Raw genomic sequence first — 19,095 nt, 5'->3', positions numbered from 1 at the left:
TAATTTCTCATTTTTATCATTCGTCTAAAACCGGCTATCGTCAGATAAAACTTGCACAGACAGTAAAAATAAATTGACAAAAATAATAGTTAGGGCCATTTTGAAGGCGACATTTCCACAGTTTAAACCTTACTAGGACTAGCAATAGTAGACCATCCAAATATTAACTATTTCAAAACCCGAAAATTTGAATATTGGTAGATGATATCGCCATAAATTTTGATAAATTTCCAAATTTAGTGTGTGACAAATTGAATAAATGTACCTATTGTTGGTATTCTCAATTATAAACATAAGTTAGAAAATATTAAAAATAGTTTTAGAAAATGTTAGTAGCTAATATATTTTGAATCTCAAACTGAGCGCATAATTAATTTTTATAATTGCCATTATTTTCAGATCCCTATGTAAAAGTCTGGCTACAATTTGGTGACAAACGAGTGGAGAAACGTAAAACAGCCATCTACAAATGCACTCTCAATCCCGTCTTCAACGATACGTTTGCTTTCAATGTGCCATGGGAGAAAATAAGGGAGTGTTCCTTAGACGTCATGGTAATGGACTTCGATAATATAGGAAGGAATGAGCTGATAGGAAGGATATTGCTTGCAGGTAAAATTTAAAAMAAAGTTTAAACGAAGACAAGGATGGTAAAGTGAAAAATATTTGAATAAATCGCACAAATTAACAGTTGGAAACGGTTTGTACCAATTTTTACSAAAATTTGGAGGCTTTCCAGAAAACAGTAAAATATATTAATTTATTCGACTTCACCTCGAAATGTWACTTTARCGATTATAAAATAAAAAATGTYTGACTGTTCAAACATCAAAAATAAAAAGCTTCCTACACTATAATTGTAAATAATAATAGTATTAAGGACAGTCGCTCAATCATTTGGCACAAATTCTCTTACCTACTACGTATACGTTTTCTCATTCATTGATTTAATTGCAAATTTTATATGATTTTTATATTCCTGTAGTTTTCCTTTCCGAATTATCCACACGTTTATAAATCTGCTGGAACAATAATGGATTTACATAAAATGCCAAGTTATACATTAAACTTTTTGGAGAATAATCTGTGTTGTTTACAATGCTAATGTCTACAGGGTGATTCAAAATTGGCGTCATTCCTTTTAAGGGTATATAGCCACTTAGAAAGTACGTAAAAAATATTGAAAATTTTTTTTTCGAAAATTTTAAGATTAGATTAACAGTTGAAGATCGAATTTCAACTTTGTTATTAAGCATTATTTTGAAGGGRTCCCACGTTTGATTGGAAGCCTATTGGAAAACTCAAGCATTTGAAAAGAAAAATTACCATCTTTTTGTCAATTTACGAAAATGTTTGATATTAAAAGATTAGTCTTCTACAATTTTTTGATGAAAAGTCAAGCGGCAATGATGTTTTTTGTCATTAACAGATAGTTAGAGGTAGACAGCCTTTGTCAATAATAATCAGCATTTGTCAAACTCAAAAATTTTTTTTGGTTTTTCATGGTTACCGGAGTTTTTAATAATTACGAAGGAACAAGTATTTACGTAATGTTAATTAGGCAGACCTTCAAAACATTGTTGCCATTCTTCTGATCTAGTTCTTTGCAAATATCTGAGTTTTTAATAACACTTAATTTATTTTACTATTTTTTCTGTACTCCCAAGACTACTCCTCCAGCGGAATGACGCCAATTTTGAATCAAACTGTATTTTACATCGAATAACTAACAACAATCGATGAATTGTGGAGCCCATATAATCAAATGGACGATTTATTTGTAATGAAAAAGTGGCTAATAAATCAGTATTCTATAATCATTTGTCATTCCCGTCTGGCTTTAATGCCGCTGCGTTTTCACAAAAAAAATATATTGTTTTGCTTTATTTCGTGCTGTTTTAATTTTCGGATAATTTCGCGTACGTATACCATTTGGACTACATTTAGACTTCAGTATGAATACTTTTGAAAAGAAAAACTACCTAATGGTAAACCTCTTTGTCGATGGACATGCGGTGTGCATTTAAATATTCAAGAATTGAATGTTCTTTCTTGCAATGTTCACTGCGTTCGTGCAAATCGTTAGCAAATATTTTAAGGTTTATATCAAGTTTAAAACCCAAATTCTTCCATATCCTAATGAAAACCGAAGAGTATTTTTGATCATTCTATCTGCACAATAAGACTTTCAACGATATTGTTTTCGACTTCTTTAAAATGCAAATTCCGAATTTAATATAATATTTAGTGTTKTGTCAATTTTTTGTGTTTGGGTTACAAGTACAGGGTTATTGATTGAACTTCGGCCACCCCGTTTTTGCATCTAATTTGAAATTTAGAGAAAAAGTTGAAATACAAAAGTTGTGGATATTAACGGCTAGTTTATTGTGAGATAATACCAATTGATACAAGGTGTCTCAAACTTAAGTGGCGATACAAACTTACATTTTTTTAAATGGAATCGCGCAATTTTTATTTCATATTTGAACTATACGCAAAATTCCAGTCCTCTTGCGTATAAATGTTCTATATCGATCTTCAACTGTTTTTGAGTTAATAACCATCTAAATATTCAGGCATTCCATTTATAATAATTTGAGTCTGCTCAGGCACATTAATTTGAGACACCCTGTAGCAATTGTTATTATCTTAAAAGAAACTAGATACCAATATCTACAACTGTTGTATATAATATTTTGCTCTAAATATCAAATTAGCGGCAAAAACCGGGTGGCCAAAGTTCGATTAATATTGGTAATTAACCAAAAAACAGTTGAAAATCACTATAGAACATTTATATACAATGGGCCTAAAATTTTAGGAATAGCTCGAATATGCAATAAAAAGTACGGCCTCCTATTTAAATAAAGCTAAGTTTGGTGTGTCACTTGAATTTGAGACATCCTGTATCAATTAACAAATCAAAATAAACTAGACGTTAATATCTATAAGTTTTGTATTTAACATACTTCTCTAAATTTCAAATTAGTTCAATCAATAGCCCTGTACATATGCATATTTAGTATTGGTACGTTAGGAAAAAATAAATGCGACAAAAGCAACTGGACAAAAAGACTGGTCCCAATGAATAAAACTTAACGATCAGATTTTATAAAATGAACTTGTACTAAAATATCGCGAAAAAATTAAACACTGTATAATGTCACAAATTTGAAGGTATGAATAACTCCGTAAACATACAATTTGTCTGAAATGATTTGACATCGTTTCGACTAATATATATGCAGGTTTGTTCAAAATGTCGACGTAGAGTTTACATCTTTTTATGAACAATTTTTTCTAAAACCTTTGAAGCAGGCAATTTTAATGAAATAACTATTTATCTTTTGGTGGTAAGTAATTCATACAACCCCTTCACTTGCATCTACCCAAACTTTTTTTAAATAGCGATCTGGGTGCTAAAAAGATCTTCAAAATTTGATAAATGTTATCCCCAAAAAGTTGTACAGTAATTGCACATTGGAGTTACGTGTCTCAGCGCTTTTACAAATAAATTTTCATGATGAAGATACGAAATTTTTGCGGGACATTTGAATAACCGTACAAAAATATTGACCTTTAAGTAATAAATCTCGGCTTGACTAAGACTCGTAGTATCGCCTTTCTATGATTTCCCCTTCCTTTCCTCATTTTTCAGATATGTTCGCATATTTTCGTTGATCTCAGAAATAAGTTTATTATTTTTGTTTCAGGCAAAAATGGATCAGGCGCATCCGAAACAAAACATTGGCAAGACATGATTACGAAACCGAGACAGAACATAGTGCAATGGCATCGGCTAAAACCGGAGTAATTTTACAAACCGTGAAACCGGTGCACGTAAGAACATATTCTAACTGCTACTTACTATATTTACTACTCCCCTACATCTGCTAAACTCTTATTTATATATGTACTAACAAAAATCGTTTCAATTGCCAACATTCAATTAATTGACAATAAGATTATGTATACCAACGTACCCAAGTTTAAATGTTAACTGCCAATTATATATTAAATTTTAAGAAAAGTACATTTTCTTTGTCAACACCTACATTGCCGTTGCTATTCATTAACTGCCATCCCAACATTTCACCTCGTTTAGCATTCTGTTTTTTAATAAAGCACTTCACTGTAAATTGGAAAAAACATGGCTTTTTATCTTGCATATTTTAACTGCAGATTTTTCTTATTTAAACTTGGACACGTTGTTTAGTGAACAATTTCTTTTGAACATCCTGCTTAATGTTTGATTTATTTTTCTTTGGTGCTGTTGCTACTAGTTGTATGGGATTACAATAAATATGAAAATTTGGAAACATCAGTTGTAAGATGCTTTGAACTAAAACGGCGCTAAGTTGTTCAATTTAGACTGTCGTAAAAATATGTTTTTATCCAATGAACTTGTTTCCATGATTAGCAATTCATGCAGTGTGATTTATTCGAACGCTTTTATTGGAAGTTTTCATGTTTCGTACACCCGATGGACCAGAATTAATAATTATATACCCAGAGACAGAGACAGAGTGTCTTATGGAATTGTTAAATTTTTCTGTTTTCATATATTGCATCACTTTCTGACTTGATTCTGAATAGATTTATGAAATGTTATGTTTAGCGCAATCAATTAAAAACCATCCAGAATGTTTCTGATCGCCATTACTTACGAATGTTGAAAAAGTTTTTGGAAAAATGCGGAAAAAATTAATCAAAAATGTTTGTTTTGCCAAAACGGTTAAATTAATTTTGGACAATAATGAGTGCACACAAATATTTTTTTCTTTCAAATTTAACGCAGATTTGCAGTCTGTGAGACTAAAGGAAGACTTTTCTGCTTAAAGAAAAAGTTATGTTTCTTCTACAAGGAGATGGTTTAAAAACAAATTGCGCTTTGTTATCTAACTCTCATGTGAGAGTAATGTGAAAATGTTACATTTCCGTACGAATATAATTTACATCCAATTAATTAAACGTAAAGTTCGGAAATTTTGTTAGCTGTGGAATGTTTTACATTATCATCTACTACAATCGCGGAAAACCGTCAGTAAATTAAATTCTGATTTGCCTCCTGCAAAAATTTCACTGTTGGCATTGTGAAATTTTTAAATTTATTCTGAAAATCTTGAAATTAGATTAAATTTAAAAAAACTCAACAAGGCGTCTTTTAAATTAATTATAATTGATATTGCGTATCTAGGAACGAATTCACAGAGCAACTGGTTAGTATAGTGCATAAAAAGAACTAGCGCTTAGTAGTTTTGGCAACTTTCAACCTTTTCGGGTAATTCAGCTAAAGCACAAATAATTAGCTACTGGGAGACTTTTGCATATTGAACAGAATGCATTATTTTAGAGTAGGAAAATTTTGAACAAATTTGGAACCTGTAAATGAAGATGACACTGTCTTCTCTCTAACGGTCACTGCTCTATTTCCGAGACCGCTTCAGCACTTTTCATAAAAAATTGAAAATGATTCCTTGAATAAAATAGATGATTTTAATAATGTTGCGGCTTTAATGTAAAACGTTTTAATTTACTTAATATTTTCGAACTGATTTTAAAGTAGTACTTTCTAACAGTTCTTGGTGTCGCTTTCGATCGTTCAATTTAGTGGTCCGTTTTTCGCATCTATTTTGAATTTCGCCATATAAAATACATTTGCTTCTGAAAATCAGATCGTAAAAAAGGTACCCTTTAATAGTGCATTTTTCTTAACAGCATCTTCTAACAGGTTTGGAAATTCCCATAAAATTGTGTTGTTTTTGAGATATTAAAATTTCGTAAAATAATCCCGTATTCTGATTCAGATCAATTGAAAAAGTGGTATTCCCTTTTGAGCAAAGTCGGTTCTATCTAGTTATGTTTTAAATAGTTATATAATAATAAACCAAAACGGAAACTAGCAAATCCACTAAATATTCAAGATGTATACTGGTAATTAATAATTGTCGGCCCATTACGCATACGTTACCTGCAATATTCAAGATCCTAGAATACTAATAAATCACTCTGCATACATATAGTAAGAGTTGGATAAGAACGTTTCTAAATTTGAGTCAAATTATCTAATCACATCAAAGGATTTTGTTTATCGTATATCGTTTAATCCCCTACAACTAAATCACTAGAACATATTGTGTGGTTTAGTATAAGGTATATCTGCTGGTAGCATTAAATAGAACATCCATTAAAATTGATGTTAATCGTAATTTTACTCGTTTACGAAGTTTAGTTTAGCTTAGTTTAATTTTACGAAATTTAGTGTTTGGAATTTAACAAAAAATTCAGAAGCTCTTTAATGAACGAACAACAAATAACAATTTACTAGTCCATGGCAGAACTAACTGGATAATCATTTATAATAACTGATCAATCAAATTATATTTATAATCTTGCTTAACAGGAAGGTTTACTGCAGAATATTTGCATGGTTACTGCATTGCATGCACAGCAAATACCTAAAACAGGTTTCATGATACAGGGTGTTTCAGACATAAATTGCAAAATGCGTTAAAAGATACAGATTCAAAGGCTTAATGATCAAGGGGTTGAAATCTTCGGAGAAGGTTGCATTTTTTCATTTCGCAAAGTAGTGGAAGTCAGACTTATCAAAGTGTCAGTGAGTCAAATAAAAGTTCACGTTAAAAAATTAAATTTAAATTTAAAAAAATTAAATTTTCACGTTTTATTTCACAATCACAATGTATTTTTATCTGTAAAATGTTTTCCTCCGTTTTATTGCAAAATTAAATGTAGCCGTCAAATCAATATCAAATATACGACGAATGTAGACGCAAATAACCAAATTAATTTTTCACTAGACAGCTGACCAATCAAGTAGCCCCGAATTATCAGGAAGTTTTTCAATTCACTATTTTTTGTGACATTAGACTGGTATAGTATTTTTTTTATTTAAGCACCTCGACAGGCAAGTTTATTAATAGGAGGAATAATTTGTACGCTGAATAAAATACGAGTTATTTTGAAAATCTTCCTTAATTACTGAATGTTTTTTTTTTGACTTTTATTACATCTGTTCCGAATCAATTCTGATTAGTAAATAATCAGTTTGTGGTATTAACATTTATAACTTAAATACTTCTTCCTATTCCAGCAGGAGAAAATCTTCATTATTTTCATATTCCTATCATTATATCGTATCAGTTCTGAGGAACAATCGAAAAATCAAATAAAAAACAATAAAAAAACAAATAAAATGTTTAATTACAAATAAGCAGACTTATAATCTTAAATTAAAATCGTTTGATTTTGTCATAGATTTTTTACTAAATTAATTTAGATGAACATTTTTGCCACTAGAGGCTGTCGAATGAGTTGGTCAGAGTTGATCGTTGAGAACTGAATCCATTACATCTAATTAGCAAGTTTCAAAGATAAAAAAACTAATTTATACGCCAAGACTGTTACATTCGGTAGGCTTTAACTGAGTCTGAAGGTTGAAATGTATCAAATATTTTTGAGGTAACCCAAGATTCGCTTTCCCATGTTTAGTTTTATAATTTACGTATGGAACACCTTGTTTACTAAAATCTCCACTGTTTGTACGGAGCTACATATTAGCTTAATATTGGAACCAGCTGCTTTTGATTAAACTTGACGCAAAAACTACCCGTTGGTACTTTATTAAAATTAGTAATGCTCAATTGTAGAGCTGGTTAAAAACTACAGAATTATACCGCTGACACTAATGTTAAAATATGCTAAAATTAACTCGAAAAAATACTGTCATCTTTGAAAATCCATTCGAATCTTGCTGTAAACCTTTCTAAAGTTTCCATAAAAAGAAAATTGCCCAGACTTAGAGGCAGAATTGTCAGAGGTAAGTCGTTTGTATATAGAAAGAATGCTTTTGATGTACAAGGTGCCTTGTTGGAAACACACAAATATGTGTTGAGGGACCATTTGAATGAGCACAATCCATGGGCAATTTGTTATTTTATGGAAAACACTTTAATACCTCAATAGTACGCTTAACGAACATAAGAGCATTGAACTGAACATTCAGCTTGAGTGTGTTTCAACGCGAAAGTTTTGAGATTCTCAATTGTTCGTTATGTGCCAACTCAAAAACATTTAACAAAACCGCACAAATTTATTTCGACTTATTTGTGAATAGTTTATCTTTTATACTTTGCCCCAGAGTCTTCTAACGCCAACCAGTATTATTATTTACATTTCTAAACAACCCATTACATAATGGATGGCACTTAAGCCGTTTTCACTTTTCATCTACTTTCTAGGATCAACAGTTATATTTAAAAACTTTTAAACAGATTCTTAATTAAGGTAGTTTTGTAGATAGAATTCAGTCCTATATGGTAGAGGAAGATTCATAGTCTAAAAATGTATTGGGGTTTCTTGTCCACAAAATTGTGTTTTCGGTAAATTGGGAATTTGCTCTAATCACCTATTATGAACTGATAATAAGTGTAATGTGTAATTCTTTTGTTTTCACTCAAACCCTTTTCTCAATTTCAATCAGTAATGAAATTAATTTAACAAAATTACTTGAATTTTTCAATATCAAATTTGTTATCGTTTTTCTAAATAAATAAAAACAACATGTTGGTAAATTATCAGAAAAAAGAGTTTCATATAAATTATAGAAGACAGAACAGGCAAATATTTTGAATCGCAATATTGCTGCTGGAAAATTGCAATCAATAGTTGGATAGCCGTGGTTTGTTAATTTAGGTACAATTTGCCATTCTTTCACTTGTCCCTGATTAATAAAATATAAGACTTGTTGTTTCAGCTAATATATATTTCTGTCAATTTTAATTGGCTTCTTTTTATAAAAGGTTTAATGTAGTATGGTCACGTTACAAGCAAATAGATTTAAAATCTTCTCTAAGTGAATTTAAATAGTTCTACCAAACTAACAGCCTCAGTTTAATCACATGATCACATGATAAAACTCTGCATCGTTCTCGACCTTAGGTCAGTCCCTTAGACTTTTAAATTGAGTTTTTTGTACGCATTTTCCTCAAAAAATATTAGTTATGATACTAAATTTTATAGCGATATAAAGGTTTGTTAAGTATTCCTGTTGATTCACGTTAAGTTAGGCAATGCATAAAATCAAGCACAAAACCTATCACTATTCCTATTCTATGTCTTTTCAAACATCTCTATTTGTTCTTAAGAAAATGAAAGAACTAAAAAAATATCTCTGGAAAAAAAGAGAAATATTTTTTGTGATACCTTTAAATGTTAATATAATATTGTTATAAATATGAATATTTTAAATTATGACTTAGATATTAACTATTGAGAATATACTTAATATAGTCTGAGTTCTATATTCAACATCAGATAATAATGAAGTGGATTCATTCTTTGCGACTTGCCGAGAAAATATCGAAAACTGGGGGCAATTTGTTGCTAAATCGTATATTTGGCGTGTGTTTTGTTTGCGTTTCGGTTAAAAAATTTGAAATAACGCGTTCGCAAACTTTGAATATAGAACGTGAAATTGTTACCAAACTATTTTAAATATTTTTCGTACTACATTGCTAAGGGCATTGTTGATTTTCCCTAATATAAAAATGGAATATCTAAATTATTTATTTAATATGCTGTAATTTTTACAAAATAAAATTATTCACGTAGAATCAAATAAATAACTGTGTGTTAGATAAGAATAGACAATTATTTGTAAGTAATTCGGAAAGCCGTTTTTACATACGTGTGCTTTTTGTGTTAGAGTAATTTGTACCAGGCTTTAGAGCATTGAACGGGTCTTTTAAAAAACATGTTTTGTCGACAATAAAAACGATTCGGAACTTACAAAGTTGTTACCACAATACCATTTTTCGTATTTGTCAGCCTACAACATTCATACGCCCATTAATAGCTGCATGTTTTTTTAAAAGACTCTATTCAAAACTGTGTTCTTTTGTTAAGATAACGTTTTTTTACAAGTTTCTAAACGATTTCGGGTAAAATTTTGATGTGCTAAGACGTACCTAAAATTAGGGAGGTATTTTGACGCTTTGATCGATAGTAATAATATACATTTTTAAAATGACAAACAATAGGTAGACAGTTCGTGTTTAGCTGTTGTGTATTGAACACTAGATATAAACTACCCGCATTTTTTGGGTAAAAAAGAGTAAATGTGGTACTTCGGTTAATATAGTTATAGTGTGCGTTCTTTGGTTAACGCAAAATAAATGCAAATTGGCTTTTGGACTTTTGGCTTTCAAATCGATCTAATTGCCCACAGATGGACATGGAGTCTTAAGGGATTCTTTTAGAAAGTTTATTTTTTAATGTCATGTTTTTACTTAAATTTCTGCCTTCATATAGCTTATTGTAGGCAAACCTACAGTTTTTGTTTGGAAATTAAACATTACCATTGTAGGTTTTTGAGTTTTATGCAGTTTCTTCATCTAGAAATGGGATAATTTAATCAAACTTCCCGAAATTCGAAAGCTCAAATTCAAAAAAGTAATTTTAACATTATTTTGGACAAATTTGATAATGCAATTTTATTAATTTTAAAATAATTAAATGAATTAGCAATAAATGTCCTATTCAATATTTGCCTCTAAATAGACTATCGATGCCAAGAATTGCTATAGTATCTTTTGAAAATTAATGGTCGAAAGACTTTAAAAGTTCAAATTTTCTTTCTCCAATTCTAAACACATTGGCGTAACTGCAAGGAAGCTTGGAAAATAAGATATTCTGGATCGGTATGTTATGGCAGTCAACAACAAACGAACTTCTCATTTTCGGTTGGAAATTTGCTCTGCTTCCTCCAATCTACAATATAGATTTATCCTATATTATCCTAAACGATCCATAAATCATTAAAACTAAACAAATATATATATAAAAGCCGCAAACAGATTATTATTTTTTTATTAGAGTCTACAATGTTGCGATGAAGATAAAGTAGTTTCTATTGAATAAAGAACTGAAATTGAAAGACAAACTTTTGATTTTTAATTGAATGCAACGCAATACCAGGTTATCGTGACCTTCACATTGACTACTCTACTTAAAAAGACATTTTTCGGTTTCGTCTTTGTATACATATTTCCGTGTTTTAACTGAATTTGGCTGCTTATTTTGTATATATTACTGTATATTTTAACCAAGAAGAGGATACAATAAGAGAGAGAGCGAATTTACTGCGATTAACGTATGGTTGAATTTTCTGTAGTTCATTAACGGTTCCTATTTACCATCTAATTTGCGCTTATTAGTTTGTCTAGGATAAGCATTAGTATTATTTCACAATGGTTAAAATTAGTAAATTTACTAAAGTGGCTGTTTTTACTTAAGAATCTCAGCAGAAATGCATTTTGCAACAAGCCAATCCATAACTTCAACTTTCAAAATATTGTAATAACAAAAACATGAACTTTATCTTTTAGTAGCCCCAACATATAAAAAGTGGAATTATTCACAAATAAAAAAAGTAATATTTGATTTTAGAACATATTGACGAACTTAATATTTGAGAAAAAATAATGAGGGAGTCATCAGTATGTAGAATTTTTAATAGATCTTTCGAATATCAGTAAGTATAATTAAATTATTGGCATTTCGATACATAAAGAGGACAAGCAAACGACGGTTTTGCAGTAACTGGTTGTCTTCACTTTCTTAAGAGGAACAAACCAAAGACCACTTTGCATTTGATTAAATGTGCATATAGTTTACAGTTGAGTAAGTTTACATGCGTTAGCGACTTATCGTAAAGCACTTAAGTCATTGAATGTTTGAAGTAAAAGGTATGTTTCGTTGGTCGATTATTACTACAAAATTATCAATATTTAAAAACGTTTACACAACATAACTTTTATGAACACTTTAAAACAAAATCGCCTTTACGACTGACCACAACCGCATTAATTTTCAAGCAAGTAAGCAAGCTTTTCCTTACCGATCGAATCACCATCTTAACCAAACTGGTTACAACTTTATAGTGCCTAAAGTCAAACAAAAACGTATCGTTCGCAAGTACCTACGCAGAAATCTATATCAACATAATTATTTATTTTTAATTAGAACTTTATCGTAAATAGTTTATTTTTATGCGCAGAATATTCACACCCAAATTCATAGCAAAACATAGTAGAGAATGAGGTGCAGAAAGTAGCATTAGAATATTAAAACTAATCAATTTGATCTATAATTAGATTCCGCCTGAACAATGAAATTCTGGTGGCCGCATTACAATTTATTTATTAGCATAATTCTGCCGTATTCAGCTTTTAACCGCATACTTCGTAATTTTGACAAAATTTGGTTAAATTAAGATCATCTACGTATAGCAAGTATGCGGTGCGTAAGATCGGCTAAATTCAAGATAACCGCATTATTTTATTAACTTAAAACAATGTTGCTAATATACATATTATTTCATTTAACAACAATTATATCTAGAATAAAAAGAAATTTGATATCATTGGATAACAAGCTTATAGTAATATGAACATGTTGTTAAATGTGCAATAGCTGTTGATGACTGGATGACTGGAGAACTAAGTGTAAGTTAGTTAAATAAAAAGTTTACTAAAGTAGGAACCTTGTAATCAAACTTTTTTAAATCAAGATTTAATTGTTTCCGCATAGAAAAGTTATGGCTAACGATAAAAGTAAAATCAACAATCAAGATTTGTTATCAAAGTGAATAATAAGTATATTCTTGTAATGATTTGAAAGAGGTAAATATTTTGCAATAGGCACCAACAACGTGAGTGACCCGAAGATAAATTACTAATACAAAAGAAATTTTAAATTTTCTATAAAGGAATTCCAGTTCATTGTAATCAGATGTAAAGATCTTGGATATCCATGAAATGGTTAGTTCTTGAAAATATTCAATGGTATCAATTTTTCGAGCTTAAGATCCAGAATTAAGTGTTATATGGAAAATCTTAGTCGTATGTAAATATATGTTTTAGACTTAGAAAATTAAGAAAATACTGTAGTGGATTTACTAGCAAATAAACGTATTTAATTTAATGGTGTTGGTAGTAGAATTTGACCTATTGATTACCCAAACTTACATCCCATGAGAGTATATGTTTTTACGGAAAAACGTTAAAACCGTCATCTAATGTAATTTTTCTCTTAGTATGCCTTGTAGGATAGATAACTAACAATGTCTGGTCTGTCTTCGATGCAACTACTAACATGGCTTTCTTTGTGTATATCTACATAAACGATTAGAGCTTATATTTACATTCTTTCCAGTATTCTAGAGACGTTTCACGAAGACATTTCTTCTAGAGAAGTTGCAGATGAGCCCATAAAAAGTAAGTATTGAGCACTTCTAGTACCAACAGGTTATGCTCAAACTGTGACACTTTAGCACCTGCAGAAGTAGGTAAGTCTGCGGTTTTTATATTTTAGGTAAGTAGTAAACTATACCTCGGTGGGTGGTAGATTTGCGTAATTAAAATCCGCTTAGTTCTAAATAGTTCTTTATAGTAACTTTTATACCAATTAGTCGACTTTCATATATTTTTTTTTTGGTTGATAAGTTAATTCTTTGGTTACTCTCATAAGCGTAAGGAATTTTGATTCGTTATTATTGATTTGTGAGAATTTTTGAAGCAACAACACACAGAGCATTTTGAACATACGGATAAACTGGACTATTTGAAACTGGATTCTGGTCAAAAGGAAATAGAGGAAACAGTTTCGTTAATGTAATTTTAACTAAGACGCTAAAATCATATTAGTAAGTGCTCTGGTGCCCCACCAGTAAACAGCGTTATATTTGTTTCGTGTTTCGTTATTCCTTTGTCAATATTAGCATTTTTTTGTTTTGAGATTTGGTAGGCGATATCTTCAGATTGTTGTTGAAACATATTCAGTGTAATTTTGTTTACAACTGCCGGATTTCGATCAGTTTTAACATGGCGTGCAAAAATAAGTTTGAACGATTGAATGGACAGTGACCGACCCCCTAGCGAMCACWGGSACKAKMGAACTGTACCSTGGAACGATAAATGGAAAAGAACCAAAAACAGTCGAAATCTATAGTCGAAGCATAGAAGTCGAACTCCAACATTAGCTATAGTTGAACACATGTCGCATTGTCGACAACAGACCACCATTCAAAATACGTGTTCAATCTYAGTTTGAGTCATTAAATAAATCGATTYAAAGTAAAGAGCGTTTACAGTCCACTAACCGAATATCAAACAATCGCAGTAACATTTTGGTCGTTTGAGCCGGATATCAAACAGTCACAATTGATTCAAATCGTCTTATAACTGTGCACGAGATCGCAAAACAGTTAAATGTATCGCAAACAACAATTGAAAATTATATAACACGTATTGGACTTGCCAAGAAGCTCGATATTTGGGTTCCGCATAATCCGGTTATCATTTTCGTTCTTTGAAAGTTTAAAACTCAACCCACATCAAGCAGCAGTGATGTGGCTTTGAGACTGGAAGCACAATCTGCTCTTATTTATTGATCACATTCTTTCTTATAAACGTGTTGCTTCTTTACTCTATTTGACGTAATTATTGTGTAGTTTCAATGTAAAAAAAGGTTTAGTTGTACTGAAAATATACGCTCTTAGTATTGGAAAATCAGTCAGAATTTATTGATTAATTTAATAAAACTAAAATAGTTAAATTGATAAACTGTAATTATATTTCACAACATTAAACTTATCTATACAAGTATGATTTAAGCATATCCAATCTTAAGATAGGTACACTCTATTTTAATACAAAAGTTTCCATTATAAATTATGTTCTAGCTATTCACAAAAAATACAGGCAGTTAATCTATATACACTAACTAAATAAAATCATTTAAAAAAACCGATATGGTGAATCTATTTTTTAATTAAATTAATACATTTATAACACTTTACAACTAATATAGAAGTTTAGTCGTGCTCTGCAACTACATTTCCCTACGTGAATATTTGATTTTTGCCTATTGGAAGAATGATATTTTCACCACTGTTGAAAACTCCTAAGTGGTTACCGTGCTATCAAGGCGATGCGTTCTTCAACGTTTCCGTTTACAATCAAATCAACAATAAATTAACTATCTTCTTTCTAGTGCTTTAACTCATCAGTCTTTTCATAGTATTAAGTTTATAAAATAAGTCTAAAAATCTGTAGGATTTTAACTTGAAGTAATATAAGAAAAGTTACTACGAATATACAATTCGATTGGATGTAAATAATATAGCCACTATTATTTATTCAACACTAAACTGTATAAAAATTGAAAATTACATTAAGCAGTAAAATAAAATTTTGTAAACGCGTTACATGTTAAGTATCTAAATATTTGCTTGCTCTATATGCTTAAAATAGTATCAAATACAAATTTTAAAAAGCCTGTTATATAAAACCTCATAAGAAATAATTGTTAGGCACCTAGTCACTAGCAGCTTCGCTGAATATGCCAGCTATATAGCTGATAGAAATAGTATAATTGATTTACATTTATACCTGATTTGTTGGTTTATAATATGAGGCGTCACTAGCATTATTGCATAAAGATTCTAGCTTAACGATAAGAATTTAGGTATAACCACTGATGTTTGATACAAAGTAGTCGCAATGTGAAATTTTAAATGCCTGACAGTAGTAAAAATGGCTGTAATGGTAACAAACCTTTCAGATGTGAATGTGGAGAAATATTCGATTTCTACTAGACGAATTCAACCACAACATTGTCCTCTGTAGTTGCCTCTCGCATGCAAAACGTCATCGATATCGTTTTGCAGAGGGACTCCTTCACTCAGGCATACGACGAGTCTTTTCCTAAATTGCTCGAAGTACTGGAGCGACTAGTTGATGATAATCTAGAAATGAAAACAGAAACAATGCATAAACATACGAGTCTTGAACATAATTATATTTCGAAACTATATTGAATAAGAAGTAGGCTTTCGCGGTCATTGATTGAAACCCAACCAAACGATGGAGTTGGTTCGAGTTTGCTTGTTTTCAAATCAAATAACTTATTGATGAATTGCCGTGATTTTTTTTGAATTGCCTCATTTCAGTTTTTCTTGTGTTAAAATCGAATAACTTTTAATCTTATAATAACCAATCGTCGTGATATTAAATGATGCTTAAAATTAATAAATAATCTGAATTTCGGCATTTTTATACTGTTCTGCTCATTGATGAAGAGGAAAAAACTTTTAGGAAACGTTTCATAAACCTAAAGCAAGTCAAGTGTAACAATTTTAGATATATATTCAACTGGTGCTGCGAGAATTCAATAAATTTGCTCATATTATTTGTTGTGTTAACTCAAAAGACTGTAAAGCCTCCAGTGCGCCTGTAAAGACAATTATTTTAATACAGTCCGCTAAAGTTGCTCCACTGGATTGGGCACATCACCGTCTCCAAGCATCAAAGTTGAGTCCCAAGAACTATTTTAGCCGATTTAAATCAACAGAAACAAGCGCATCAGTCGTATCTTTGATATCTAACGGAAATATTTTTTTAAGTGCCCTTACAGGCGGACAAGGGAAAAATAACTAGGCAGTACGCACCCGATTATCGAAAGCAAAACATCGCTCCCACCGGCACTTGCGTGCACCCCCTTATTATATTAGTATACCCGGTGTCTAATTGGACACGGGCCCCTGTATTCAATTACTGGTTTATTGTACCATAAAGGGCGCAGTACCTCTAGTGATTGGAACCACAACGCCTTACACAACCCTGATCTCCTAAAGGTCTTTTTTACGGAAAGTTGATGTAGTACTAGATGGTAACAACGCTCGAGGCTCAACAGGTCTAGTTCGTCAGGGCAGACTTAAGGAAGTCGTAAAAAACAAACCTCCCTCGGGGACTGCTGAGCTCCAAAAACTGTCAGTTTTTAAACTTAATTCCCCTTTGGAGGCCAACATTTCACCATCAAGGACTGACGGTAGTGTTTTATTGATAAAACTAGCGCCAATACCGTTCTTTTGCATCGTCAGTTAATTTTAAACATTTTGCACTTGATTTTCAAGTTAGTTTTGAATAGAACCAATAATGTGATTTAACATTTTATCTCCATTTTAAGTTTAAGTTAAAGGGTAAGTTTTTCATGTGAATTAGATTTAGGACATTGTAGAAAGGTATTCTTTAAATATTGATTTATTGTGTCAATTACGTTTTCAAAAGTCGTTGCAGTTGTATTAAAGCTGAGAACGGAGAAAAATTGAAAATCATCCTTGGAAAAATAACCACTTATTGTTTTTTGTTACGTTAGAAGGAATATTTGTGGGTCCCCAGATTATTCAACCGATAACTGCCAACACTGACAGTGCGAATCATGCAAACCATATTAATAGTCGCTCTTCGAGAACGCTTTATTGTCAAAATCGCGCTAGAAGTTTACTTCTTTTTACACATATACTCTTATGAAACATAAAGCTCTTCAACTACTAATAAGAACGAAGAATAATAGTTTTCAGTAGTTGGAGAATTTAATCATTCGCATAAAATTCTAAGATCTTACCTTCGAACATCGTTTGCAATAGATTTTTCGCTTTTGACGGGTGAACCCACTTTGTGATTGGCCAGGAAAGTGTTCACTGATTCGTCTGAACCGTAGCTGTCTTCGTCACTGTCTGACTCGTTCGAAATGCTGTCCTCTAACTCTCCTTGTATAGCAGACTGAAGATCTTCTATTCTTTTCAAAGCTAATCGCAAATCTGCCCGAGCGGTTGACGATTCGGCTTCCAAAGTTTCACAACGTTTCTCCAACTCTTTCTTCTTAATAATGACTTCCGATTCTTTGGCTAGACTTTTATTAAGTTCTTCTTTGATTTCTCTGCAATAACAAAAGTCTAAATGTAATCCTGCTATACACAAATTACAGAAAAACTACCGTAACAAAAGGTGTGCGTCACGGGACGCTCAACAGAAGTGATAACTTGATATTATTAATAAAAACCATAAAACATTGAACTTGCTTAACGCATCAAGGCAATACTAATTTATAACTTCAATAGTCTTGTTAGTTTAATAATTTATAAATGGATCAGGAATAGGTAAAATATAAATTGATTTCCTTTTAATTTGATTGACAGCATTTTCAATAGTTGCAGTTGATTCGCTAGTATTTACGTTATCATTACCAAATCGCACAAAAGTGGCAATTGGTTTATGATAACTGTAGTAAGAAACAAATTGTTACACTCGATTTTATCGTGCTCGATTGTAGCTTGTACTGAATTATTTATCATCATATATTTTCTTTGATTCAAGAAATGACATAAAATTTTGAGCTCTATCAGAAGAAAAAGAAACATTCAAGCTCCACTTAGAATGAATGATAATTTATCGTAGTTTTGGCCAAGTAAACTGGAAACTTAAAGCCCGTCGCCCTTTGGAAGAAAAGGAGCGAATGATCCAGTCTCTGCAATTTAATTGCAACGTACCGGAGCTGGTCCACAAGATCCGGAGTAATTCTTACGAAGTTGAGAATTATGGAAGATATTTTGAACATTTGTGAGATGTTTTTCGCTGGTGTGGGAATTTTTGAACTTTTACCATTGTTATTATTTGCGGTTCGCTGGAACGACTGGAAATGTGGTTTTCACTGAAATGTAGGTAATTTCAACTTGTCTAAGTGTATGTCAAATTAAGAGTATCGTTCCATTTAACTATTTCAAATTAAAAAAAAATTGTAATCGCTGCAGAAAAAGCTAGTTGATTTGGTTCAGACTAAACGTTCTGTCAAAAGATTACTTTTAAAAGATATTCAATTGTAATTATTGAAAACTGCATTGCCCTTCCCGTCTTTATTATGAGATACAAAAAAATGTTAAAGAGATAAACGATGCGGTATTACACAAGCTCTCGAATGTCGTTTTTAAAGTTACAGCTCATCTCCCCTATTTCCGAGATAGCAGAACTTTTTTGTTTTGTAGTAGAAGTTACGCCCCCTAGCGGTCGAGCTAACTTCAACACATTTTCCAGCCTTTTTTTATGCCAACTTTACTTTCAAAAGGAATTTTTTCCCAAACCGCTGGTCCTTACCGTTGTCGAGATACAGCCGCTCTTTACCCTTATCGGTACACCCTGTTAATTACTCTGTTTAAATGTTCTTATTTGACACAAC

The 19,095-nt window shown here is 31.3% G+C and overlaps 2 protein-coding genes across 12 annotated transcripts in view; one reads left to right on the top strand and one right to left on the bottom strand.

Annotated features, from left to right (window-relative positions):
- Positions 1 to 13,959, top strand: part of LOC109537788 (synaptotagmin-7) — a 136,086-nt gene extending 122,127 nt beyond the window's left edge. For 3 of the 4 annotated variants that reach the window (XM_048665608.1, XM_048665605.1, XM_048665607.1), the window contains 2 exons: positions 400 to 612; positions 3,714 to 4,460. In XM_048665608.1, coding sequence (XP_048521565.1) covers positions 400 to 612; positions 3,714 to 3,814 — 314 coding nt within the window. In that variant the 3' untranslated portion in view covers positions 3,815 to 4,460. Of the gene's footprint in view, positions 1 to 399; positions 613 to 3,713; positions 4,461 to 13,236 lie in introns of those variants that run through there. The other variant, XM_048665606.1, reaches the window with a different exon arrangement.
- Positions 13,960 to 14,632: 673 nt separating this feature from the next.
- The window catches only part of LOC109537778 (unconventional myosin-XVIIIa), a 158,599-nt gene continuing 154,136 nt past the window's right edge, over positions 14,633 to 19,095 (bottom strand). For all 8 annotated transcript variants that reach the window (XM_019904657.2, XM_019904659.2, XM_019904658.2 and 5 more), the window contains 2 exons: positions 17,488 to 17,802; positions 14,633 to 15,829 (listed from right to left, as the gene is read on the bottom strand). In XM_019904657.2, the coding sequence (XP_019760216.2) occupies positions 15,766 to 15,829; positions 17,488 to 17,802 (379 nt within the window). In that variant the 3' untranslated portion in view covers positions 14,633 to 15,765. The remainder of the gene's footprint in view (positions 15,830 to 17,487; positions 17,803 to 19,095) is intronic.

This window comes from Dendroctonus ponderosae, unplaced genomic scaffold (genome assembly GCF_020466585.1).
Source record: "Dendroctonus ponderosae isolate FM_Combo_2020 unplaced genomic scaffold, Dpon_F_20191213v2 Dpon_F_20191213_4, whole genome shotgun sequence".
In the NCBI taxonomy this organism is placed as follows: Eukaryota; Metazoa; Arthropoda; class Insecta; order Coleoptera; family Curculionidae; genus Dendroctonus; species Dendroctonus ponderosae.
Note: the sequence above shows the minus strand (reverse complement) of the source record. Positions and strands in the feature narration are given on the sequence as shown.